The sequence below is a fragment of the Belonocnema kinseyi genome, chromosome 6 (assembly GCF_010883055.1).
Source record: "Belonocnema kinseyi isolate 2016_QV_RU_SX_M_011 chromosome 6, B_treatae_v1, whole genome shotgun sequence".
NCBI lineage: Eukaryota > Metazoa > Arthropoda > Insecta > Hymenoptera > Cynipidae > Belonocnema > Belonocnema kinseyi.
In genome coordinates, this window is record NC_046662.1 from 58550342 (window position 1) to 58573886 (window position 23545).

A 23545-nucleotide genomic window follows, 5' to 3' on the forward strand; every position below is an offset into this window, starting at 1 on the left:
TGAAAATTCAAATATTTCGTTTAAAAATCATGTATTTTATTGAAAAATCGTCTTTTTGGACAAAAAATAATCTTATTAAAAATTAATCTATTCCAGTTGAAGATTTATCATTGTAGTTTAAAATTGATCAATTTCGTTGAAAATTAATTTCTTTAAACGATAATTTAACGCATTCTATTTTTGGTTACAAAGAAAAATTTGTGTATTTTGTTCAATAATAATCTTTTTGGTAAAAAAAATCTTCTTGTTAAAAATTAATCTTTTTCATTTAAAATTCAACTATTCCAGTTGAAGATTTATCATTTTAGTTTAAAATTCATCAATTTAGATGAACATTAATTTTTTTTATTGATAGTTTAACGTTAAAAATCATTTTATTTAGTTGAACATTTTACTTCTTCATTTAAAATGCAACTATTCCAGATGAAAATTCATTAATTTAGTTGAGAATTCATCAGTTCGGTTTTTAATTAATTTTTAGCCTGATAACTTATCGTTAAAAATCATTTTTTTAGTTAAAAATTCAAGTATTTGCTTGAAAATTCAACTATTCCGTTTAAGATTCTTGTATTTTGTTGAAAAATCGTCTTTTTGGTAAAAAAAATCTTCTTGTTAAAATTAATTTTTTTCATATAAAATTCAACTATTCCAGTTGAAGATTTATCATTTTAGTTTAAAATTCATCAATTTAGATGAACAATAATTTTTTTGACTGATAATTTAACGTTAAAAATAATTAATTTTAGTTGAAATTTTAACTTTTTCGTTTAAAATTCTTATATTTTTTTGAAGAATTGTCTTTTTGGTAAAAAAAACTTCTTGTTAAAAATTAATCGTTTTTTATTTGAAATTTAACTATTCCAGATGAAGATTCACCATTTTAATTTAAAATTTATTAATTTAGATGAACATTAATTTTTTAAACTGATTATTCAACGTTAAAAATATTTTTTTTTAGTTGAAAATTCCATTTTTTCTTTTAAAATTCTTTTATTTTGTTGGAAAATCGTCTTTTTGGTCAAAAGAAATCTTTTTCATTTGAAATTCAACTATTCCACTTGAAGATTTATTATTTTAGTTTAAAATTCATCAATTATAATGAATATATATTTTTATTGATAATTTAACGTTAAAAATCATATTTTTTCGTTGAAAATTCAACTATTTCGTTTAAAATTTAACTTTTTTTATTTAAACCTGTTGTGTTTGGTGGAAAAATCGTCTTTTCGGTAAAAAAAATCTTCCTAATAAAAAGGAATCTTTTTCATTTAAAATTCAACTATTCCAATTGACGATTCATTATTTTAGTTGAAAATTGATCAGTTTGGTTTTAAATTATTTTTTTGTCTGATAACTTAACTTTAAAAATCATATTTTTTAGTTGAAAATTCAAATATTTGGTAAAAAATTCTTGTATTTTGTTGAAAAATTGACTTTTTTTATAGAAAACATCTTCTTATTAAAAATTGATCTTTTTCATTTAAAATTCAATTATTGTAGTTGAAAATTCGTCATTTGAGTTGAAAAGATGTTCTTTATGGATGAAAAATAATTTTTTGTTACTAAAAATTTAAATATTTAATTTTTGGTTGAAAATGGTATTTTTCAGTTTAAAATTCGCCCTTTTTGGTACAATTTAATCTTCTTGCTTGAAAATTCATCGTTTTTGTTTAAAATTATATTCCTGTTGAAGATTCTTTACCATTAAAAGTTCATTACTAACTATTCTATTATTTTCTTGAAAAATTGTCTCTTTAGTTGAACATTAATTTTTTAACTGTAAATTTAACTATTCAATTTTTGGATGACAAATGAATTATATTTCTGAGTTAAAAATTCATATATTTGATTGAAAACTTGTCTTTTTTATGCAAATGAATCTTCTTGGTTGAAAATTGATATATTTTAGTTAAAAATTTAACAATTTGGTCACTAATTCATGTATTTGGTTGAAAATAGTCTTTTTTAATATAAAATTAATCTTCGCGTTTGAAAATCCATCTATCTTGTTGAAAATGCTTTTACTTGAAAAATTAGGGATTGAATTTTAAGTATAAGAAGATAAAAAAAAAATTGTTTGAATTCTTATTCAAATTCATGGACTTTAAGCACAAATTCAAGAAATGATTAATTATTTTTTAGCATTATTTCATTATTTAATTAATCCATGATTATAATATATTCAACTATATCTTGTAATGCAAGTTGTCAAAGCATTATAAATTAAACATATTAATTGAATCCCTAGAAACTGACAAAAAAACATTATTAAAATAAACTCCCGAAATTGTATATATATTCGGATATCTGGAAAAAATAAATAAAATTGTCAGGGAATTTTTTTCCAGGATTTTGAGTAGACGCCCTGTTACTGTACATTAATGTTGTCTGAAATTATAAGTATTAAATTGTCGTCGAAACGCGATTGCTAAGTCAAGCCTTGAAATTCGGCAGATTAATAAAAAAAAAGACCGAAAACTTTCACTGCCTAAAAGACAATGAAAAAAGTAGACGAGACTTAAAATGTTACAATTGTAGGTAGATATATAGAAGCTATTCCGATACAAACGCTTATACTTAAAAGTATCGGAAGAACTCCTTTTAGCATTAGTGCCGTTTCAAATTCCAAAGAGAAGCGTCTTCTTTTCCGGTTAAAATTTGATACGGCATTGTATAACTTTGAACGAATCAGGATCTCAGTTTCTCTACCAATATTTTGGTACCAACATTTGAAAGAGACATTTGTTTACTCAAATACGAAACGTTCATACCATTTAATCCTGTGATCGTATCGAATAAGGTTATTAATTAATTTTAACGCCGAAAATGTAGATCTTAGAATGAATCTCGTCGCATCACATATACCAACTAGTTTTCACAAGAGTGCAATCATTTTTTTAAGGGATCATTCATAAACGACATTACCACCTTAGGGGGGGGGGGGCAGTCAAAATAGCGTTAAAAAATATTAAACTTTTAGAATTTCGAGAATTTGTTGTCTAAAAATACATATGGTAACGTTTTTAGTACGTTTCCAGGTGATGATTATTTTTGGTATAAAATTAATATATTTTTTTAATTTATGTTTTTTGTCTAAAATTCAACTTTTTGTTTGAAAATACTTGAATTTTATACAAAATTCATTTTTTTCGGTATAAAATTAATCTTTTTGTTTAAAAATTCATATTTTTGTTACAAATTTAACAACTAGGTTTTCAATTGAAACTATTTATTTAAAAATAAAAAATAAAGATTTCTTTCTTTCATAAAATTCAACTTTTTGGTTGAGAATTCTGAAATTTTATTTAAAACTTGTCTTTTTTTATAGGGAATTGATATTTTTGTTTAAAAATTCACCTTCTTTAGTTGAAACTTTAACTGTTTGGTTGAGAATTTTTGAATTTGGTTGAAAATTCGTTTTTTTTTCGGTAGAAAATTAATCTTTTTGTTTGAAAATTCATCTTTTTTGGTAGTAAATTAATCTTTTTGATTGAAAATTCTTATTTTATATATGAAAATTCAACTTTTTGGTTGAGTTTTTTATTTTTATGGAAAATTCCTCTTTTTTGGTAGTAAATTAATCTTTTTATTTAAAACTTCATCTTTTTTAGTTGAAAATTCAACTTTTTGGTTTAGAATTCTTGAATTTTATTGAAAATTCGTTTTTTTTTTCGCCAGAAAATTAATCTTTTTGTATCAAAATTCATCTTTTTGGTTACCAATTTAACAACAAGGTTTTCAATTCAAACTATTTTATCAAAAATAAAATATCTTTCATTCTTAAAAATTCAACTTTTTGGTTGAGATATCTAGAATTTTATTAAAAACTTATGTTTTTTGGTAGTAATTTAATATTTTGGCTTGAAAATTCATATTTTTGGTTGAGAATTCTTGAATTTTGTTTAAAAATTCATTCATTCATTGCATTTTTTGTTCAAAAATGCGTCCTTTTGGTTACAATTTTAAATGAGGTTTCAAAGTTGAATTTCTTTCTTAAAAATGAATATTTGATTTTCTTGTTTTCTTAAAAATTTAACTTTATGGTTGACAATTCCTGAATTTGATTGAAAATTCGTCATTTCTGGTAGTAAATTAATCTTTCTGTCTAAAAATTCACTTTTTTAGTTGAAATTCAACTTTTTGGTTGAGAATTCTTACATTTTATTGAAAATTCGTCTTTTTTGGCAGTAAATTAATCTTTTTGCTTAAAAACTCATATTTTATAGTTGAAAATTCAACTTTTTGGTAGAGAATTCTTCACTTTTGATTAAAAATTTGTTTTTTTCAGTAGAAAATGAATTTTTCTTGTGCAAAAATACATCTTTTTGGTTAAAAAATTAACGATGTTTTCAAGTTCAATTTCTTTCTTAAAAATAAAATTTTGTTTTTCTTTTTTTCTTAAAAATTGAACTTTCAGGTTTATAATTCCTAAATTTGATTGAAAATTCGTCGTTTCTGGTAGTAAATTAATCTTTCTGTTTAAAAATACACTTTTTAAATTCAGAATTCAATTTTTTGTTTCAGAATTCTTGAATTTTTTTACAAATTCATTTTTTCGGTAGAAATCTAATCTTTTTGCTTAAAAATTCGCCTTTTTGGTTCAAAATTTACTACTTAGGTTTTAAAGTTCAACTAATTTCTTAAAAATCCTTCGGTAATTGAAAATTCACCTATTCCATTTTCGGTGAAAAATGTTTCTTTTTAAAATAAAATTTCAAATTTTTGTTGAGATTGATCCATTTTCTTACAAATTAATTTTTTGTTGAAAATTAATCTAGTTTACTTAAAAATTAAACTTTTGGGTTGAGAATTCTTTTATTTTTTTGGAAATTCGTCTTTTTGGGTATAAATATAACTCTTTTAGCAAAGTTTCATATTTTTGATTTAATAATTCAACTGTTTTGTATAGAAAATTCATAATTTTGTCTTAAAAGTTCAATAATTTTTGTAAAAAAATCAACACTTTGGTAGAAAATTGTTTTTTTTTTTAGTTCAAAATTATTATTTTTATTAGTTAAAAGTTTTTCTATTTCATTTTTGGCTAAAACTGGACCTTTATTAGTTTAAAAATTCAATAATAACCGAAATAACTTTCAAATAAAGTTCTATTAGGTACATTTCAACACTTAAAAAATCACTTTTTTGTTTTGATTGTTGATTTATTACCGTAGTTTATAATTCACCACACGCGGTGTCGTAGACAATATAGGCTTTTAGGAACTTGTCTCGCTATAAACCCCAAAAAAAGCAGTATAAACGTAAAATCAGAAGGGAGGGGGGGGTTACAAATTGTCTAAAATTGGCAATGTAGTTTATGGATGATCCCTACTTTACTTGAAAATATTCTCGTATATCACTTTTTGATATTTAACTTTTTGTTACGAATGCGAAGGGACGAAGCTCAAGTAGTAATATATTGTAGTAGAAAGCATGGTTTGCTGTTTGTTGTTTGCTGTTTGCATGTGTAAAATTGTGTGAAAAATCCGTTTTGAGAATATTTTTATTCAGAGTCTTCTGAACTAGATTTAAAGAAATAGTATGCAAGCGATGGACTGCATGCTCAATTTTAATAAGACTTTATAGTAAATTTATAACTAGCAAAATATAAACTTAGGCAAATTTAAAGTCATTTAGAAAAGAAAAAAAAATCTGATGAGAAAGCGAGAACTTGAATATTTAAGAATATTGCACGAGCATGCGTGAATTGTCTTTTTTTTCGTGAATTATCTTATTTGTGCTGTGTGCATCGTGCAGAATGTTTAATTATTTATATATTTTAAGTATCGCTGATACTAGTTTATCGTCACTAATGTTTCGTCTGAGCTCGTCTCAATACGAATTCTTACTTATCTTGGTCTTGAAATACTCAAATAAAGAGCACTATTATTTACACCTGCATTGGTTTTCGCTGTAACATTTTGTGCAATAAAAGCAGTTCGCAGATAAAACTCGACAAGACTCGTTCTTACCTACGTAATCATTTACTTTTCCTCCTTCCGCTTTCTATTAATATTACAGTCTCTCGTTAACAATCTCCCTGCATTTATCTTGTCTGCATGCTTGCATCTCGTTTTCAGAATTAACAATTGGGATTGACGCTTGATTTATGCATGCTTCCATTTAAGACCTTGTTTGATTAGATGTTCAAGTTTCCTATTTTGTAATACAGGGTGTCTACTCAAATTCGGGAAAAAATTCTCTGGCAATTCCAGGTTTTTTCCATAGTGCGGAGCTTTGCGTGTTTATTATAAATAATGTGATTTTATTCAGTTTCTAGAGATTCAATTAATATTATTCTATCAATAGCATCATCAATTAATTAAATAATTGAATAATATTTTAAATATTATTAAATCATTTCTTGAATTTATCTCGAAACTGCAAAAATTTGAATAATAATTTAAACAAATTATTATTTTATCATCTTATATTCGAAATTCAGAACATATTTAGGTAAAATTAATGTGAATACTATATTAAATTAAATTTAAACCATTTCAAATTACTAACTTTTCAAGTAAAAATATTGCATTTTCAATTTTTAACCAAACAGTTCAATTTGCAACTAAGATCATCAAGATTTAATATAATAGTTAACTTTTGAGCGGAAAAAGTCAGTTTTCAACCAAAAATGAAATAGTTAAATTTTCAATTTGAAAAATTAATTTACCACAAAAAAAACAATAAATTTACAATTAAAATAATATATCTTCAAAAAGATGAATTTTTAACAAGAGAATTGAACCTAGAACAAAGTAGTTTTATTTTAAAACTAAAAGATGATTTTACAACTAAAATAATGAATATTTAACTAGAATACTGAAATTTTTAACCGAATAGAATAAATTTCTACCAAAAAAGACTATTGTTCAACAAAACAAATTATTTTTCAATGAAATAGTTAGATTTTAAACCAAAAAAGGTCCGTTTTCAACCAAAAACATTGATTTTCAACTAAAATTATGAATATTTAACCGGAATGCTTAAATATTCAACCCAAAATATGAATTTTCAATTGAAGTGATGAATATTTAACCGGATTACTTAAATTTTCAACCAAAAAGACGAAGTATTAAGCAAGAAGATTAATTTTTCAACAAGAAGATTAATTTTTCCACCACAAAAGACAATTTTTCACCAAAATGCATGCACTTTTTAACAAAATAATTCAATTTTAAACTAAAAATATCAATTTTCAACGAAACATGGAATGGTTGAATTTCCAGTAAAAATAATTAATTTTCAACTAAACAAATGAATTTTTAACTAAAATAATAAATATTCAACAAAAAGGTTAATTTTTTAATTAAAAAGACGATTTCTCAACAAAGTACATGAATTCTCAACCAAATATTTAAATATTGAACTCATTTTCAACTAAAACGATAAATATTCAACTGGGATAGTTTCTGTATCAAGCAAAAAGATGAATTTTAAACCAAGAAGATTAATTTCTACCGAAAAGACAAAGTTTCGACAAAATACATTAATTTTCAAGTAAAAAGATTGAATATTTAAATTTTCATTAAAAGAAAAATTGATGTTTGACCAATAAGATGAATTTACAACTGAAATTAGGGAATATTTAATTGGAATAGTTACATTTTCAGTTAAAAAAGAATAATTTACCAAAAAAAAAACGAATTAAAAAAAGTTACATTTTCCAACAAATTGATGAATTTTCAACTAAAATGAGAAATCTTTTACTGGAATAATTGTATTTTAAGTTAAAAAGATGAATTTTCAACTAAAATTATGGATCTTTATCTAGAATAATTGAATGTTTACAAAAAGATTAATTTTCAACCGAAAATAGTTAAATTTTCAGTAAAAAAATTAATGCCAAGCCAAAGAAAAAACGAATTCTCAACCAAAGAGATGTGTTTTCAATTAAAATAATGAATCTTCAACGAAAAAATTAATTTTCAACAAGAGTTTAACTTTCAACAAAGTAATTAAATTTTCATTCGACAATAGATTAATTGTGAACGAAAATGTATTAGTTGATTTTTAAATAAAAAAAGATGTAAATTTTTATTAACAAAAATTTAAATTGGAAAAACAAGTGACTTTTACGTAAGTTGAATTTCCAACTGAGAATTTTTGTTCAGCCAACAGAATGACAAAATTGCAAACAAATTGTTGAATTTGGAAGAAAACAGAATAATTTTCTACCATGAAGATTTATTTTCTACTAAACAAACTATTTTTCAACAAAAATTAATTTCGAACCAAAAAGAAAAATAATTTCCAACAAAATAGTTAAGTACAGTAATATAAACCTACTTTTGCAAATGAAGAATCATTCTAATCCAATTTTATAATGCAATTTAAAAAAAAAATTAAGCAGGCTCTCGGAAAAACTTCCCGACAATTCCAGGTTTTCCATGTTTTCTAGGTAGGGTAGACACCCTGTAATAATTAATGAGCCCCTTCGACTTCGCTTTCTTATCATTTAAGAAAAAAAAAAGATTTCCACTCGATCTACCCTAGTTGCAAAATAATTTCTCGCTTTGCTCCAACTTCCCAGGCTTACAATTTTACTTCATATTTCAGGATCACTCGTGGAACTTTGAATTTCAAATCAAGCGACCGTCAAACTCCCCTGCCTCGAAACATCGAGACGATCGATTCAAGCCTGAGCCAAGACCCAGCCTGTGCAAGTTTGCTTCCCAAATCCGACTCGGACGAGCGTTACAACAACAACTTCTTCGGGCACTTCAAAGGCTTCAGTATCACACCCATGCCCAATGAAACTTTTCCTGCCGAGCCAACAAAGCCAGCACCACTTCCACCCACAGTTCCCACCGTAGCGATCAAAACAAACATCAAACCCCTGCCGAGGATCAACAATCTTCGATCAGCCCTCTCGAGTCCTCCCATCAATGAGCCTTCACTCGCCCCAGCCTTGCCACCTCTCAATCCTGGAAGCACAGCCAGACCTCTAATCAGCAGTCCAGTCTTGGCTGCCACGACCTGTTCTCTCGAACTAATCGGATCGAAAAAAGCCAAATCCGACACTCCGACTCGTCCAGCCCCCGACATTCCAAACCGACCTGCACCCGGTCCCGAAATGCCAACCCGTCCAGCTCCCGAGCCTCCAAAAACAGTTCCAGAAAAGCCTCCAAGACCCACGAGCACGCCTTTGTCTAACATAATACTGCCGGAACCGGAAAAGAAGCCTGAAAAGGGAAGCACTCTAAACAGAATCGCTTCCATATTGCGTCCCAATTCCGGAATCACGAGTTCCAACTCTCAGCCTCCGCCCGAGAAGAACACTAATTCCCTTCCTAGGTCTCAGCATCACAAGGCCAACAAGGTCATCGACAAGGAGATTCTCAGGAACCTTGAGATTTCCAATCCCATTCCGCAGTCTCAGATCGACATCCCCACAGCAGCCGTTTCCGTTCTCGCGGTTTCGGAATCCCAGGAGAAGAAGAACATCGTGACGAGAGCTCATTCCATGAGAGATTCTAAAGTTTCCCCGAGGCCTGCGATTCAGACCTTCGGATCCATGAGACAGACCAACTCCCTGAAGAGACCCACGAGCATTCCTGCGAGCGCGAGACCCACTTCGCCTCCTCCTGGACCCCCGAAACCTATACAGGAGAAACTAGAAACTGGAATGAAGATTCCGGGGCTTCCAGGCTACCAGACTCCTTCCGTGAAGCCTATTGTTGACAATGCTTACGACGACTGTATGAATTTGATTCCTGAGGCTCCCTTGACGAAGATTACTGAGGAGTCTCAATCCAGCGATAATATTTACGCGGTGATTGAAGAGTCGTCTCCAGAGAAGAGTAGAAAGAAGCCGGAACGGAAGATGGAGGATAGTGGATACAAAGCTCCCAAGCCAGTTGATCTGACTTCGGAGGGAGCCACAGACTCCACGGGATTAGGTCTGCTATCGGAAATCGTTTCGGAGATATCCAACAGGAATTTCGATTCGATTTACTCCACCTCGACCCTAGCGAGAAAGAAGAAGGCAAAGGAGGAGGCTGAGAAGAATCTCGGAACCGGGACTTATGCCAATTCGAGCCTCTACAAATCCCCCGAGAGCATTTATTCAAACTCCGAGTCTGGGAACTTTAACTCTGCCAGCTCGACGACCAGTTCTGGCTATCTTTTACCCTCTGCTATCAATATCCCCGAACATTTGAAGACTAAGAAGGAAAAGGAAAAGGATAAACTCTCCTCTCTGGAATCCAGGAATCCTAATATCAGCAATGATATGTCGAAACAGCTGGGCTTGAAACCAATGGAGAGTTTCTATAAAAGTTTCATGCCAAAAAAGGATAAAAGAGAAGACAAGCCTCCGACCAAACCGCCTTTCAACCGAACCAAAACCCCTCCAAGCATCACAAAGGGGAAAAATGATACGAAGACTACTCCAAAGTCTGCGAAAGCACTTGCAGAAAAGGGTGCAAAATCACCCGGTCTAAGAAGTCGGCAAGGTTCAGACACGAGTCTGAAATCCGACAAAGGTTTGACGAAATCAGGTAGTTTAGAAAAATCGACTAATTTAGGGAACGCAGAAACGGGAGTAGATAAAAGTGTGCCTTCTAATTCTAAGGAAGCAAAGTTCAACAGTCCAGATGTGGTTTCGAGTTGCTCGAATTCCAACCAGAACAGTACAAAGTCGCCTGATGTCTTAATGAGCAACAAGAGTGTGTCATCGAAATTAGGTCAAAAAACATCGACAGGAAAAAGTTTCAAGACACCAACGATGCCACCGAAACCAACTGGGCTTGTTCAAAAGGCAGCTAGTTTTGCTGATAAGAAAAAGTCGCCAAGTGCCAGTGTCAGTGTGGTCAAGTCCATATCCTTTTCGGCAAAAGAAGGTCAGGGGAAAAATGAGACGAAAGGAATGGAAACGGGAGTCAAAACGAGTCTAGTTAACAAAATAGCGAACAGTAAATCGAATGTTGCATCTCTACAGCAAAAATTCGAACCTATTAAAAATACAAATTTGACGAGGACTCCGTCAACAGGTATTAAAAAGCAAACAGGTGAGAAATTTTTAGAGACACAGACCGTTACTGATAAAAAATGTTAGGTGTCGCAGCTAGCGCTTTCCTTCTAAGATTCTAGTCTTTGGTTTTTTTTTTTTTTAAGTGAAAGAAGGGAAAAGGGACTGGAATTAATGTGAATTTTTCATATTACAGTCAAGTTTAAAGTTTATGAATAGGTCCCAGTTCAATTGGACTTTGTTCTAAAACAATTTTTTTTTTTAGGAAAAAATGTTTTCTATTGTTTTGAGTTAAATCCGAGGAGTTGATTACTCGGATTTTTGCTGTAGCGTAGATTATATAATTGCAAAAGATTCCATGGATCATAGAAAATTATTATATAGAAAACGATTATATGATAATCTGTATTGGAATAAATAATACAAAAATATTGAAGGAAATGGTGTAAGAAGTAGAGAAACTGCACAGTAACAGAGGAAAAGTCTGTGAATTTCCTTGATGTTTTATATAATCTCTTAGACTTTAATCAAAATTTAATTAATTAAATTAATTAATTAAAATCGTAAAATTCCTCAAAATATTCCAATTAATTTGAGATCCTATAAATCTTATTATTCTCTACTTGAATTGTTGAAATCCGCAGGAATTCCCTGAAATAAAATTTAATTTACTCCTTAAAGCATAAATAATTTACATTCCCATTGAATATAAATTGAATTAAATTTAATCAATAAAGTTTTCTAGAAAAAACTTTAAACTCCCTAGAAATTCTTGAAATTCCTTGAATTTCTTTAAGAATCCCTTGCGACTCAATGAAATTTCATTTATTTTCCAAATTGTTCTAGAAATCTTTTGAAAATGTTTGGAAATCCTACTAAATTCTTTGAAATCCTTTAAAATCCCTTAATATTTTTGGATACTGTAAAAATCCATTTATAAAATATAAATCATTTGAAAGCCCTTCAATATAATTTAAATTTAACTTTTTCATCAATGTTATCTTAAAAAATCCTTTAAATCCCTAAAAATCTATTTTTTTTTAAACCCTGAAATTGAATTAAATTTTTGTCAATTTCCCAATTTCTCAAGAAATCTTTGGAAATCTTTCAAAAAATCTTTTGCAATGTTTTGAAAATTTTTTATATCCCTTAAAATCGTATGGAATTCTTTTAATTCCTTTGATATATTTTTATAACATAAAAATCCATTTAAAAAATTGTAAAGAATTTTAAGTCCATTCAGAAATTAAATAGAATTTCATTTATCTTCCAAATTTTTCTAGAAATTCCTTAAAAATCCTTGGAAGTCCTACCAAATTTTTTGAAATTTCTTTTTAAAAAAATAAATCTCCTGAAATTCTTTATAATCCCTGAAAATCGCTTGATATTTTTGGATGACGTAAAATCCATTTGAAAAAATATATAAATCATTTAAAAGCCCTTCAGTATATTCGAATTAAACTTTTTCATGTTATCTTTAAAAATCCTTTAAATCCTTAAAAATCTTTTTTTAAAAAAAAAACCTGAAATTGAATGAAATTTTTGTTAATTTCTAAATTTCTGTAGAAATCCTTGAAAATCTTACAAAAATCGTTTGCAATTCTTTGAAAATTTGTTGTGTCCCTTGAAGTCGTATAGATCCTTTAAAATCCATTGGTATTTTTATAACATAAATTACATTTAAAAAATTATAAAGGATTTCAAAGCCATTGACAAATTAAATTGAATTGCGTTTATTTTCCAAATTTTTATAGAAATCCCTTAAAAATCCATTAAAAAATATATACATCATTTAAAAGCCCTTCAATATATTAACATTAAACTTATTCATCAATGTTCTCTTTAAAAAAAATTTTCAATCTCTAAAAATCTTTGAAATCCCTTGAAATCTTTGGAGATTTAATAAAATCATTAAAATCTTGTGAACTTTCTTGAAATACCGTAAAATACCTTGAAGTTCAATGAAATTTAATTAACTTTAAAAATTTCTCTAGAAATCTTACAAGAATCTTTGAAATTCCTTGAAATGTTATATATCTCTTGAAATAATATTGAATCCTTTAAAATCTCTTGATATTTTTCATAACATAAAAATCCATTTAAAAAAGTAGAAATAATTTCATAGCTATTGAATATAATTTAAATTAAACTTATTCATTGATGTCCTCTGAAATAAAATAAAAAATGTTTAAATCCCCAGAAACCGTTGAAATTCTTTGAAATTTAATAAAATCATTTACATTTTGTGAAATCCTTTGAAATCGCTTAAAATCCCTTAAAATCGGTGGAATCATTAAGAATACCTTGAAATCCAATTAAATTTTATTTATTGTCCAATTTTTCCTAGAAATCTTTTGAAAATCTGTGGCAATTCTAGAAAATTCTTTGAAATCCCTTGGAGTTTTTGAAATTTCTTGAAATCTTTTAGAATCTCTTAATATTTTTGGATAATGTAAAAATCCAGTTAAAAAATATAAATCATTCCGATAGCCCTTCAATATAATTTAAATTAAACTTAATTTTAATTTTATCTTTAAAAACTCTTTAAATCCTTGGTGATATGATAAAATCCTTTAAATCTTCTGAAATCCCTTGAAATACACTAAAATCAGTAAAATCTTTAAGAATTCTTTGCAATTCAATGAAATTTAATTTATTTTCGAAATTTTTTTAGAAATCTCTTGAAATCTTTGGAAGTCCTACAAAATTAATTGAAATCCCTTGAAATTTTCTTATTTAATTGAAATCTTTTAGAATCCCTTAAAATCCCCTGATACTTTTTTATAATATAAAAATCTATTTAAAAAAGTATAAATAATTTCAAATATATTAAAAAATGAAATAAAATTTCATTAATTTTCCAAGTTTCTTTAAAAATCTCTTGAAAGTAATTTGAAATCCTACAAAATTGTTTGAAATGCCTTGATATTTTTGGATAATGTAAAAATCCATTTAAAAAGGTTTGAATCACTTGAAAGCCAGTGGATATAATTTAAATTTAAATTATTCATGTAAGTTCTCTAAAAAAAAGTTTAAATCTCCAGGAATCTTTGAAATTCCTTGAAATCCTTTGAAATTTAATATGATCCTTGAAAATTTAAGGAACGAATTCCTTAAAACCTGATATATTTTGAAATATTTAAAAAACCGTGAATTATTTTTTATGAAATTTGAGAAAGTCGGTTGAAATCTATGGAAATCCTATTGAAGTCCTTGAAATTCTTTTCAAAACTGTAAAAATCCTACCTTAAATAAATCATTCGTTTGTAGTTCCTCTATTTTTCGCATTAACTCTTTCAATTTTTTAACATTCTTTAATTCTATAAAGAAATTAATTTTATATACCAGATTGTAGGAGTAATTAACTCCCCGGTTAAATTTATTTTTGTGGAAACTATGAATATAATTTATATAATATTTAACCTAAAAATATTCTACATGCAGAATAATTTTTTTTTAAATATCGTACGATCAACTAAAGTGTTTTCTAAACTATCTTTAAAAAAATGATCCTGTTCTTAAAAACTGAACTGGGTCCTTTTCAGAAATGCAGGATGTCATACAGTTCGAATTATCTCGAGATAGAGGGTATCATTTTTTATTTACCAAATAAAAGCATTTCTCTAGGCTTTGTTTTGACTTGGGGACGACAGTGAATATCGTCTTCAGAATTTTGTATAAATGTATAAATGAAAATACTTCAATGGTAGTCGATATTCCATTGAATTACGTATTAGTTGTTATCTTTAGAATTCGAATTAAGGTAAAGCTTTTATATGTGAACAAAAATGACGAAGACTAGTAGCATTATTTTCAAAAGCTTCGCTCGATAATAGGATAAATGACGCATGGAAAAATTAAAAATTTGCAAACTCTGTGATATAAGTATGAACGAAAAAAAAATCAGTTTGTAAGAACGACCAAGTTCGAAACTTCAAGTGTCCATAACAGAAATACAAACAACAGAATTTCTACGGTTTATCAATTCCGTAATACATCATATCTAATTTCACCTTTTTTAATAATTTCATAGGCTTAATTATATCAAATGTCTGGTGAAAAAAAATCTTGCAAGTATTTTAGATTTTCAGGGCTCGGATCGTGCGACTTCTTCGACTTTCTAAAGAAAAATGGGACTTGTTTCCGTTTTTTCTCAGAATATCGCCATACTTTGTTTAAATTTTAATCACAATGGAACTTTTAAAGTTGAAATTCAAAACTAGAAAAATTTTAAAATTTTAATCGAGAAGACTACAAATTAAATAATTTTTGATTAAAGCTTAATGCTTAGAAAATATGTAATTAATAGCGTTTGAAATTGAACAATTTCTGATTTCTTAACAGTTGGATAGTTTTAATTTGAAAACGTTTAAGATTGATCAGGCTCAAATTAAATTACAGACTTCACATTCTTTCTCATATTTTTCTTGTAAAATAGGAAATAAAAATGCAACTGGTTGGTTGAAAATTAATATTTTTGTGTAAAAAAATTCCTACTTATGAATTAAAAACTTTTTTTTACGGTGGAATAGTCATTTTCCTTGAAAATCCATCTTTCTTGGTTTCAAATTAACTTTTTTTTTAAATTAAACTTTCATATAAAATTTTCGTCTCTTTGGCACGGAAATTCAACCATTTGGTTAAACATTCATCTATTTTGTTAAAAATTCCTCTCTTTTGATATGAAGGATTTGGTAAAAAATTTAACTTTCTTGTTTAAAAATTCATCTTTTCTGGATGATAATTCAACTAACTTTAAAAAAATTCATCTTATTGGCTTGAAAATTCAACAATTTTATTGAAAATGTAACTTGTTTTGGTTGAGATTTAATCTCTTTTATTTTAAAATTCAACAATTTGGTATAAAATTCAATTATTTTGTTCAAAAACCATCTTTTTTGGTACAAAAAATTCAACTATTTTGTTGAAAAATCATCTTTCTATTTTATGGTGGAAATGTAATATTATTTGTTAAAAAATTCATCTTTCTTGGTTAAAAATGAACTTTGGGTTGAAAATTCAACTGTCTGCTACAAAATTCCTCTCTTTTTTTTAAAATTGAAATAATTAGTTAAAAATTTAACTATTTTTTTTATTGTAAATGCAACTGTTTGTTTATAAATTATTATTTATGTGTTGAAAATTCAATCATTTATTAAAAAATTTATAAAAATGTTAACATTGGGTTGAAAATTGATCTTTTTTGTTAAAAATTCAGCTGTCTTCTAAAAAATTTCTCTTTTTACTTGAAAATGAAAAGATTTAGATAAAAATTCAATTATTTTGTTGAAAACCTGTCTCTTTTGACTGAAAAGTAAACTATATGGTTGAAAACTCATATTTCTTCGTTGAAAATCATTTTTGTTGGAAATTAAAATTTTCATGTTGATAATTTAACTGTCTTTTAAAAAATTCTTCTTTTTGGATTGAAAATTAATATATTTCTAAATTATTTGGCATTATTTTTGTGAAAAACCACCCCTTTTCTGATGTTTCAAGAACATTTTGGGCTGTGAAGTCTGAATTATATAAAAAAAATGAATAATTTCATATTTGAATCATGCAGCCGCAAATTTAAAATCTTAATTGTTGGGTAATTTCAAATTGAAAATGTTAAAAATGAATGTTCCTGAGTTTCAAAATTGTGTGACTTTTTGTAGACATTTTTTCGAAATTCCATGCGATTTTCTTTCTAATTTTATGCGACTAATGCGACTTTTTGAAAGCTTTCTAGTCGATCCGAGTCCTGGATTTCAGAATAATTAGGACAGTTGTGTTTCTTTATGGAAGTTTTATGACTTGTCCTCGACATTATTTTTCTTTGAGGAATAAATCAATTAAAATTGAGGGACTTTTTTTCGCCCAGATATTTACTTCTTGTATCCTGACCTTCATCAATATCAAAAAGAGATCTGAATATTTAATTTTGATAAGTGAAAAAGCTACTAGTGTAAAGACTAGCTAATATTTATTTGACTGAAACGTGTAAATATGTTTATACAATTTATAGACGTAAGAATTTTTGTACAACGTAACGCCGTGCTCATAAGCTAAGTTATAATAAAGAATACTTTATCATATATGCGCAGCTTTAGCAGTTAGTTTCTTCAAGCGATTGTGACACCGATAGATTTTATTGAACTGTATACGATTAGTAATATTCTTTATGTGCATTTATTATCGATTACAAACTTGTATTTTTTTTAGGTTTGAGAATCAAAATTTTTACTGCTTTAAAAAATATTTTTATCTTTCGACCCATTTTTTGTTGGTCTCATATTTCATCGTCGGCATATTACTTAATATTTCGAAAATGGATTTTCTATAAATACAAAGCCTTATACCAAGCCATTTATAGATATATATTTTCCATAATTTCCGTGTACGTTCAATAAAATTATAATAATGCATACATAATGTATATAATTGCCTTTAATTAGTTATTAGATTTTTGGTCATCCTTCCTCTATATAGGAAACAAAATTCAATTCAATTCAATTTACAGATGCATGATTTTGTTTAATTAAATAATAATCTAACATTTTTCTTGAAGAATTTGTATCGTTGGAAGTACAATGAGACCATAAAGAAAAATAATAAAATTTATTTTTACAGCCACTTGGGGAAATTGTAATTTCAAAATGTACATTTTATCTCATTCAAAATCAAGCAATTGTAAAATTTTTAGGAATACTGATTTATTTTACCATTTATTTTGCAATTCATTTACTGATTTATTTCATCCTTATAATTTTTAAAGTATGTTTAATTCATGTGTTGCAGTCGATACCAAAGTGCACATTTTTGTGCTTTTTTTTATAGATTCATGAATGTTTGCGGAGTCTGAAATCAATGTACAGTTAGAAAATAAACTCTCCAATAAAGAAAATTTAAAGAATTGAGTTATTTTATGTGCACATACAATTTTTCATGACGTAATTTTAGATAAAAATTCTACGGTTTATCAAAGCTTCTACAATTCAACTAGACAGTGATAAGAGTAAGTATCTTATATAAGTTTTTTTTAACACATTTATCACTGCACACATTATTTTACTGTGTGGATTCATATTTTAAATAGAATTTTCTATTTGTAATGCAACCATTTTTTTGCAAACTTTATCTAGTTCCTTTTTATTCAATCGAGGGAAATTGCGTTTGAAAGGGAAACCAGAATTATAGCGTGTCAAATTATTTTACAAGACTTGTAATAATTTATTCATATAGTTAATAATTTGTACTTTTAGAAATTAAATGTTCGTTTAATTTTTTTAAAAATTTTTAATAAGGTGTCATGACAATTTGAGGATTTTTCTAGGTAAAATGTTGTCTAAAACGAATTGTAGTATTAACTATCGCATTTTTTAAAACAATTCTGATCTAAACAGATTAATTTCCAAAAACAGAAAATATGAATTTTCGGCAAAAATGTTTCATCAAATAGTTGAATTTTCAACAAAATAGTTGAATATTTAACTAAAAAGATACACTGTAAAAAAGTGGAATAGTTAAATTTTTAGTTCAAAAAATCAATTTTTAATTTAAAAAGCGAATTTTCAACAAAAAACATGGATTTTCAGGCAAGAAAAGATGAATTTTTAACCAGAAATGGATTAGCTATCTTTTTCGAAAAAAAGGATTTTCAAGAAAATACATGAATTTCGAACTAAACAGTTGAATTTTTAAACTAAAAAAGATCATTTTTAACATAAAATTTGAATTTTTAATATAACCGATTTTAATTTATAACCGAAAACAGTTAAATTCAGCTAAAAAAAGACGATGTTTCGACAAAATAGTTGAATTTTCAAGCCGAAAATATTAAGTTTTAACAAAGAAGTTTATTTTCAAATCAGAACATTAATTTTCTACCAAGAAAAACTTTCAAATCAAATAGATTTTTGAACCAAAAAGACGAATTTTCAACAAAAGAGTTAACTCTGAATCAAATAGTTAAATTTTCAACAAAATAGTTGAATCCTTCTTTTAAAACTGATTACTTTGCACCAAACATTTGAATTTTTAACCCGAAAATTTGAAAATTGTTGAAAATTCGTTTTTCATTGAAATTTCATATTACCGTTTTTTGGAAATTAATCTGTTTGGGTTAACGATTCAACCATCTTGTTAAAAATTTATATTTTAGGATTAAAAATGCAAATTTTTCGTTAAAAATTAATCGTTTTTGGTTGAAGATTGAACTGTTTTGTTAAAAATTCAACTATCTGACTAAAAATTCATATTTTCGGGTTAAATTTTCAACATTCTTATACAAAGATTTGTCTTTTTCGCGAAGAAATTTCAACTATTTGGTTGAAAATAATTCCACTTTTCCTGATAGCACAACAAATTTGGTGAAGATTTTCTGAAAAAATCAATGCAAGTTAATGTACAGGGCACTTTTGAAGATTTATTTAACTTAATTCGGTACGCAGTAGTATTCTATGGTATCTTCGGCTGCGCTGAATTTTTTTGATCCTCCTGAAATGCCTTCAAAAATACATATTATAATCATTTTCTGTATTAACAACCAAATTAAATTGAAAAATTGAAATTTTTTGTTTGATTAAAATTTTTTTTTAAATATGGAAAATAATCATATTATGTATGTGCCGCGATATTTCAGGAGAATAAAAAAAAACTTCTGCGCAGCCGTAGGTGCCATAGAATACTACTGCGCATCGAGTTAAGTTAAATAAATCTTCCAAACGATCCTGACCATTACTATGCATTATTCCCTGATAAGCGGATATTTTCTTAGTTGAACGAACCTTGCATGGCCAGTTTCCGAAAATCTTTACCGAATTTTTTGTGCCATCTTGATATTGTGGATTTGTTGTCCTTCCAGTTAAAAAATGCATCTCTTTTTTAGTAAAAATAATCGGTTTTTGTAGAGGATTCAACCACAGTGAACTCTTGCCTATTTCAAGGTTTAACTATTTCAAGTCCCCTATTCTGAGCTATTTCAAATTGCGCCTCCCACCACGATCCCTGTACGGCCCCGCCCGCATCAGTGGCTAACCAATTAAAAAGAGGCCCGAGAGTGGGAAGCCCTCATTGGTTTGCATTGAGTATTTTAGCATGACGTCATAGGAATGCATACGTGTTTTTGGAGAAAATATTCTAAACGTAAAAGTAAGTCATAAATATAGGAATCGTAATATTTGTCAAGTGTAGAATGTATTTTCGAATTTCTTGGGGTCCCTCAACCTCGCTTTAACAAAAGCGGTCAGAGGACACCCCACTCCTAGGCTGGAAGCGGGTGCAATTTTCCAGATTAGCACCCGCTCCCGGCGAAATCCTGCGGTTGTCCTTATAACAAATTTTTAATTATATATTTAATTTATTTTCTCCAAAAAGACTAATGCAGTCCCATGTCAAGATGTACCAACTATGCTAATCTTCCTGATATTTCCACCTATCCTATCATGACCATAACGTCATGCTACAAAAGTCAATATCCCGCAAAATATTTTAGTCGTTTTTTGATTCTATTATATTGATTTTTACTTACCAAATTGTACTATTTTTAGGAAATGTTATATTTTTCACCCCGTACGTCAACGAAAACGCTTGAACACACTGACGAGCATAATGCGCACATTTTTACAGCATGCGCATCAACGAGAAGCCAATGAACGTCGCTTGACAAAAATCACCCGACGATTCGCGGGGTAGAGGTGGAGGCCCTCCAGGTTTGAGATACGCGAATGTTTACTTTTCACGGCCCTTGAAATAGGGAAGAGTTTACGGTATTTGGCTGATAAATCAACTATTTGATTCAAAATTTAAGTTTTTGTTACCAAAAATGGTCTCTTTTACCCTGAAATTCCAAGTATTTTTTGAAATTTCAACTGGTTGACAATGAACTTTCTTGTTCAAAATTGAACTGATTGGTTAAACTTAACTTTTCTGCGGAAAAAATTCAACCCTTTTTTTTAATTGACTAAAAAAATATATTATAAATGAAAAATGTTTAAAAAAATTAAATGAATAGATTGTTTTCAAAAAATGAAGCAAATAGTTCTATTTTTAACAAAAAAAAAAAAATCTCGACTAAACAGTTGATTTTTTAACCAATAATAGAATTTTCAGAGCCAAAAATATGATTTTTTAGCAAAAAAGTTAATTGCCAATCAAGCAGTCGAATTTTCAACAAAATACTTCAATGTTCTTTCAATCCCGATTATTTTCAAACAAAATGTTGAATTTTTAACCCGAAAATATCAATTTTCAACCAAAAATATCATCTTCAACGAAAAAGTTGAATTGTCTTTCAAAACCCGACTACTTTTAGTCAAACCGTTGGATTTTTAACCCGAAAATATCAATTTTCAACCAAAAATATCATATTCAACGAAAATGTTGAATTTTCAACCAAATAGTTGAAGCTTCATAGCGATAAAGAAAAATTTTCTACCAAATAGTTGAAATTTTAACACAACAATTTGGATTTTCATGGAAAAAGTTAATATTTAATTAAAATAGGTTATTTTTTTAACAAACAGTTGCATTTTTACCAACAACTAAGTTTAATTTTTAGTAAAAGAGATCAACTTTCTTACCAGAAATTTCAGAAGTGAAAAGACGAATTTTGAAAAAAAAATAGTTTTCAATCAAATAGTTGAATCATGAACCTAATCAGATTAATCTCCGAATAAGACAAATATGAATTTTTAAAAATTAATTGATTTCCGAACAAACAGTGTTATTTTTAACTAAAAAAATATAAATTTTCATATAACATTTTATTTGCAACCACATAGAATCCTCGACCGAAGCAAATTAATTTAAAAAACGCAAATATGAGTTTTTAACAAAAAAGTTAATTTTCAACCAAATAGTTAAAATTTTAAACCAAAAATATGAATGAAAATGTTAATTTTGAAACAAAGAGTTCAAATTTCCGGGCAAAAAAATGACTTCTGCAAAACAGTTGATATTTTAATCGGTAAATAGGAATTTCAAACAAAAAATCTACAAATAGTTGAATTTTGAACAAAATAGTTGAAGGCTCAACTAAAGCCGATTAAATTTCAACCCAACAGTTTTATTTTTAATCCGAAATTATTAATTTTCAACCAAAAATGGTTGAAGCCTCAACCTGAACAGATAAATTTCCAAAAAATGCATATATAAATTAAAAAAAAAAAAGATTTCACACAAATATTGGAAATTTCAGGGCCAAAAAGATGATTTTCCTACAAAAAATTGAAATTTTAACCCGATAATATGAATTTTCAACAAAAAAGTTAATCGACTTTTTCATTAACATTTTTTTCGAATATTTTTTCTGCAAACGGTAAATTTTTAAGAAAATAATTAAATCCTTGACCAAAATCGATTCTTTTCAACTAAACAGATGAATTTTCCACCAATAGATGAAATTTCAAGGCCAAATAAGAAGAATTTTCAACAGAAAAGGTAATTTTCTACACCGTAGTTTAATTTTCAACAAAATGGTTTAATCCTCTTTTAAAACCGAGAATTTGCAACCAGCCAGTTACATTTTTAAGCCAGAAATACGAACATTCAACAAAATTTTCAATAAATAGGTTAATTTTCAACCAAACATATGAATTTTATAACAAACAGTCGAAATTTCGTGTCCACAAAAACGAATTCCCAAGAAAACAGTTTATTTTCAACCAACTAGTTGAATCATCTTCCAAAACTGATTATTTTTAACCAAATAAATAATTATTCAACCCGAAAATATGAATTTTCAACAAAAGCGTTTATTTTGACTCAAACAGATCATTTTTCAACCAATAAATTTCATTTTTAACATCAAAAATGAAATTTTATTTTTACTAAAAGAGATGAATGTTCTAACCGGTATGCCGAATGATCAAGAAAAGAGTTGAATTTTCAACAAAAAAGTTCATTTCCCAGCAAATAGTTGAAATTCCATAGCCAAAAAGACGAATTTTCTACAAAACAAAAAAGTTCATTTTTAAGCAAATAGTTCGATATTCAACACAAAAGTTAATTTGCAACCAAATAGTTGAAATTCCAGGAAATAAAAAAAGATGAACTTTCTACAAGATAATTAAAATTTTAAAACGCAAATATGAATTTTCAAGACAAAAGTTCATTTCTAACCAAACAGTTAAAATTTCAGGACCAAAAAGACTAATTTTCTACAAAACTGTTGAAATCTTAAACCCACAAATATAAATTTTCAACAAAAAAAGTTCATTTTTCGCCAAATAGTGGAATTTTCAATACTCAAACTAAACATTAATTTAAAAAAAAAGCAAATTTGAATTATCAACAAAAAAGTTCATTTTCAATCAACGCTGATTAATTTTTTAACAAATAGTTACATTTTTAATCCGAAAACATGAATTTTAAATAAGATAGTTGAAGCCTCAATTTAAAAAGACTAATTAAAAAAATGCAAATATGAAACATCAAAAATAATAATAATAATTTGTAACAATAGTTTATTTTCAAAACATTTTTTTTTTTTCAATGGAATAATTGAATTTTTAACCAATTTTTTGAATTTTCTACCAAATTGTTAAACTTGCAAACCAAATAGGTGAATTTTCTATAAAATGGTTGAAATTT

General features: G+C 27.4%; 1 protein-coding gene across 1 annotated transcript in view; it reads left to right on the forward strand.

Moving 5' to 3' along the window:
- LOC117174735 (disintegrin and metalloproteinase domain-containing protein 12) overlaps window positions 1–11564 on the forward strand; it is a 170000-nt gene extending 158436 nt beyond the window's left edge. The window contains exon 13 of the mRNA XM_033364067.1: window positions 8557–11564. Coding sequence (XP_033219958.1) covers window positions 8557–11056 — 2500 coding nt within the window. The 3' untranslated portion in view covers window positions 11057–11564. The remainder of the gene's footprint in view (window positions 1–8556) is intronic.
- Window positions 11565–23545: the final 11981 nt, after the last annotated feature.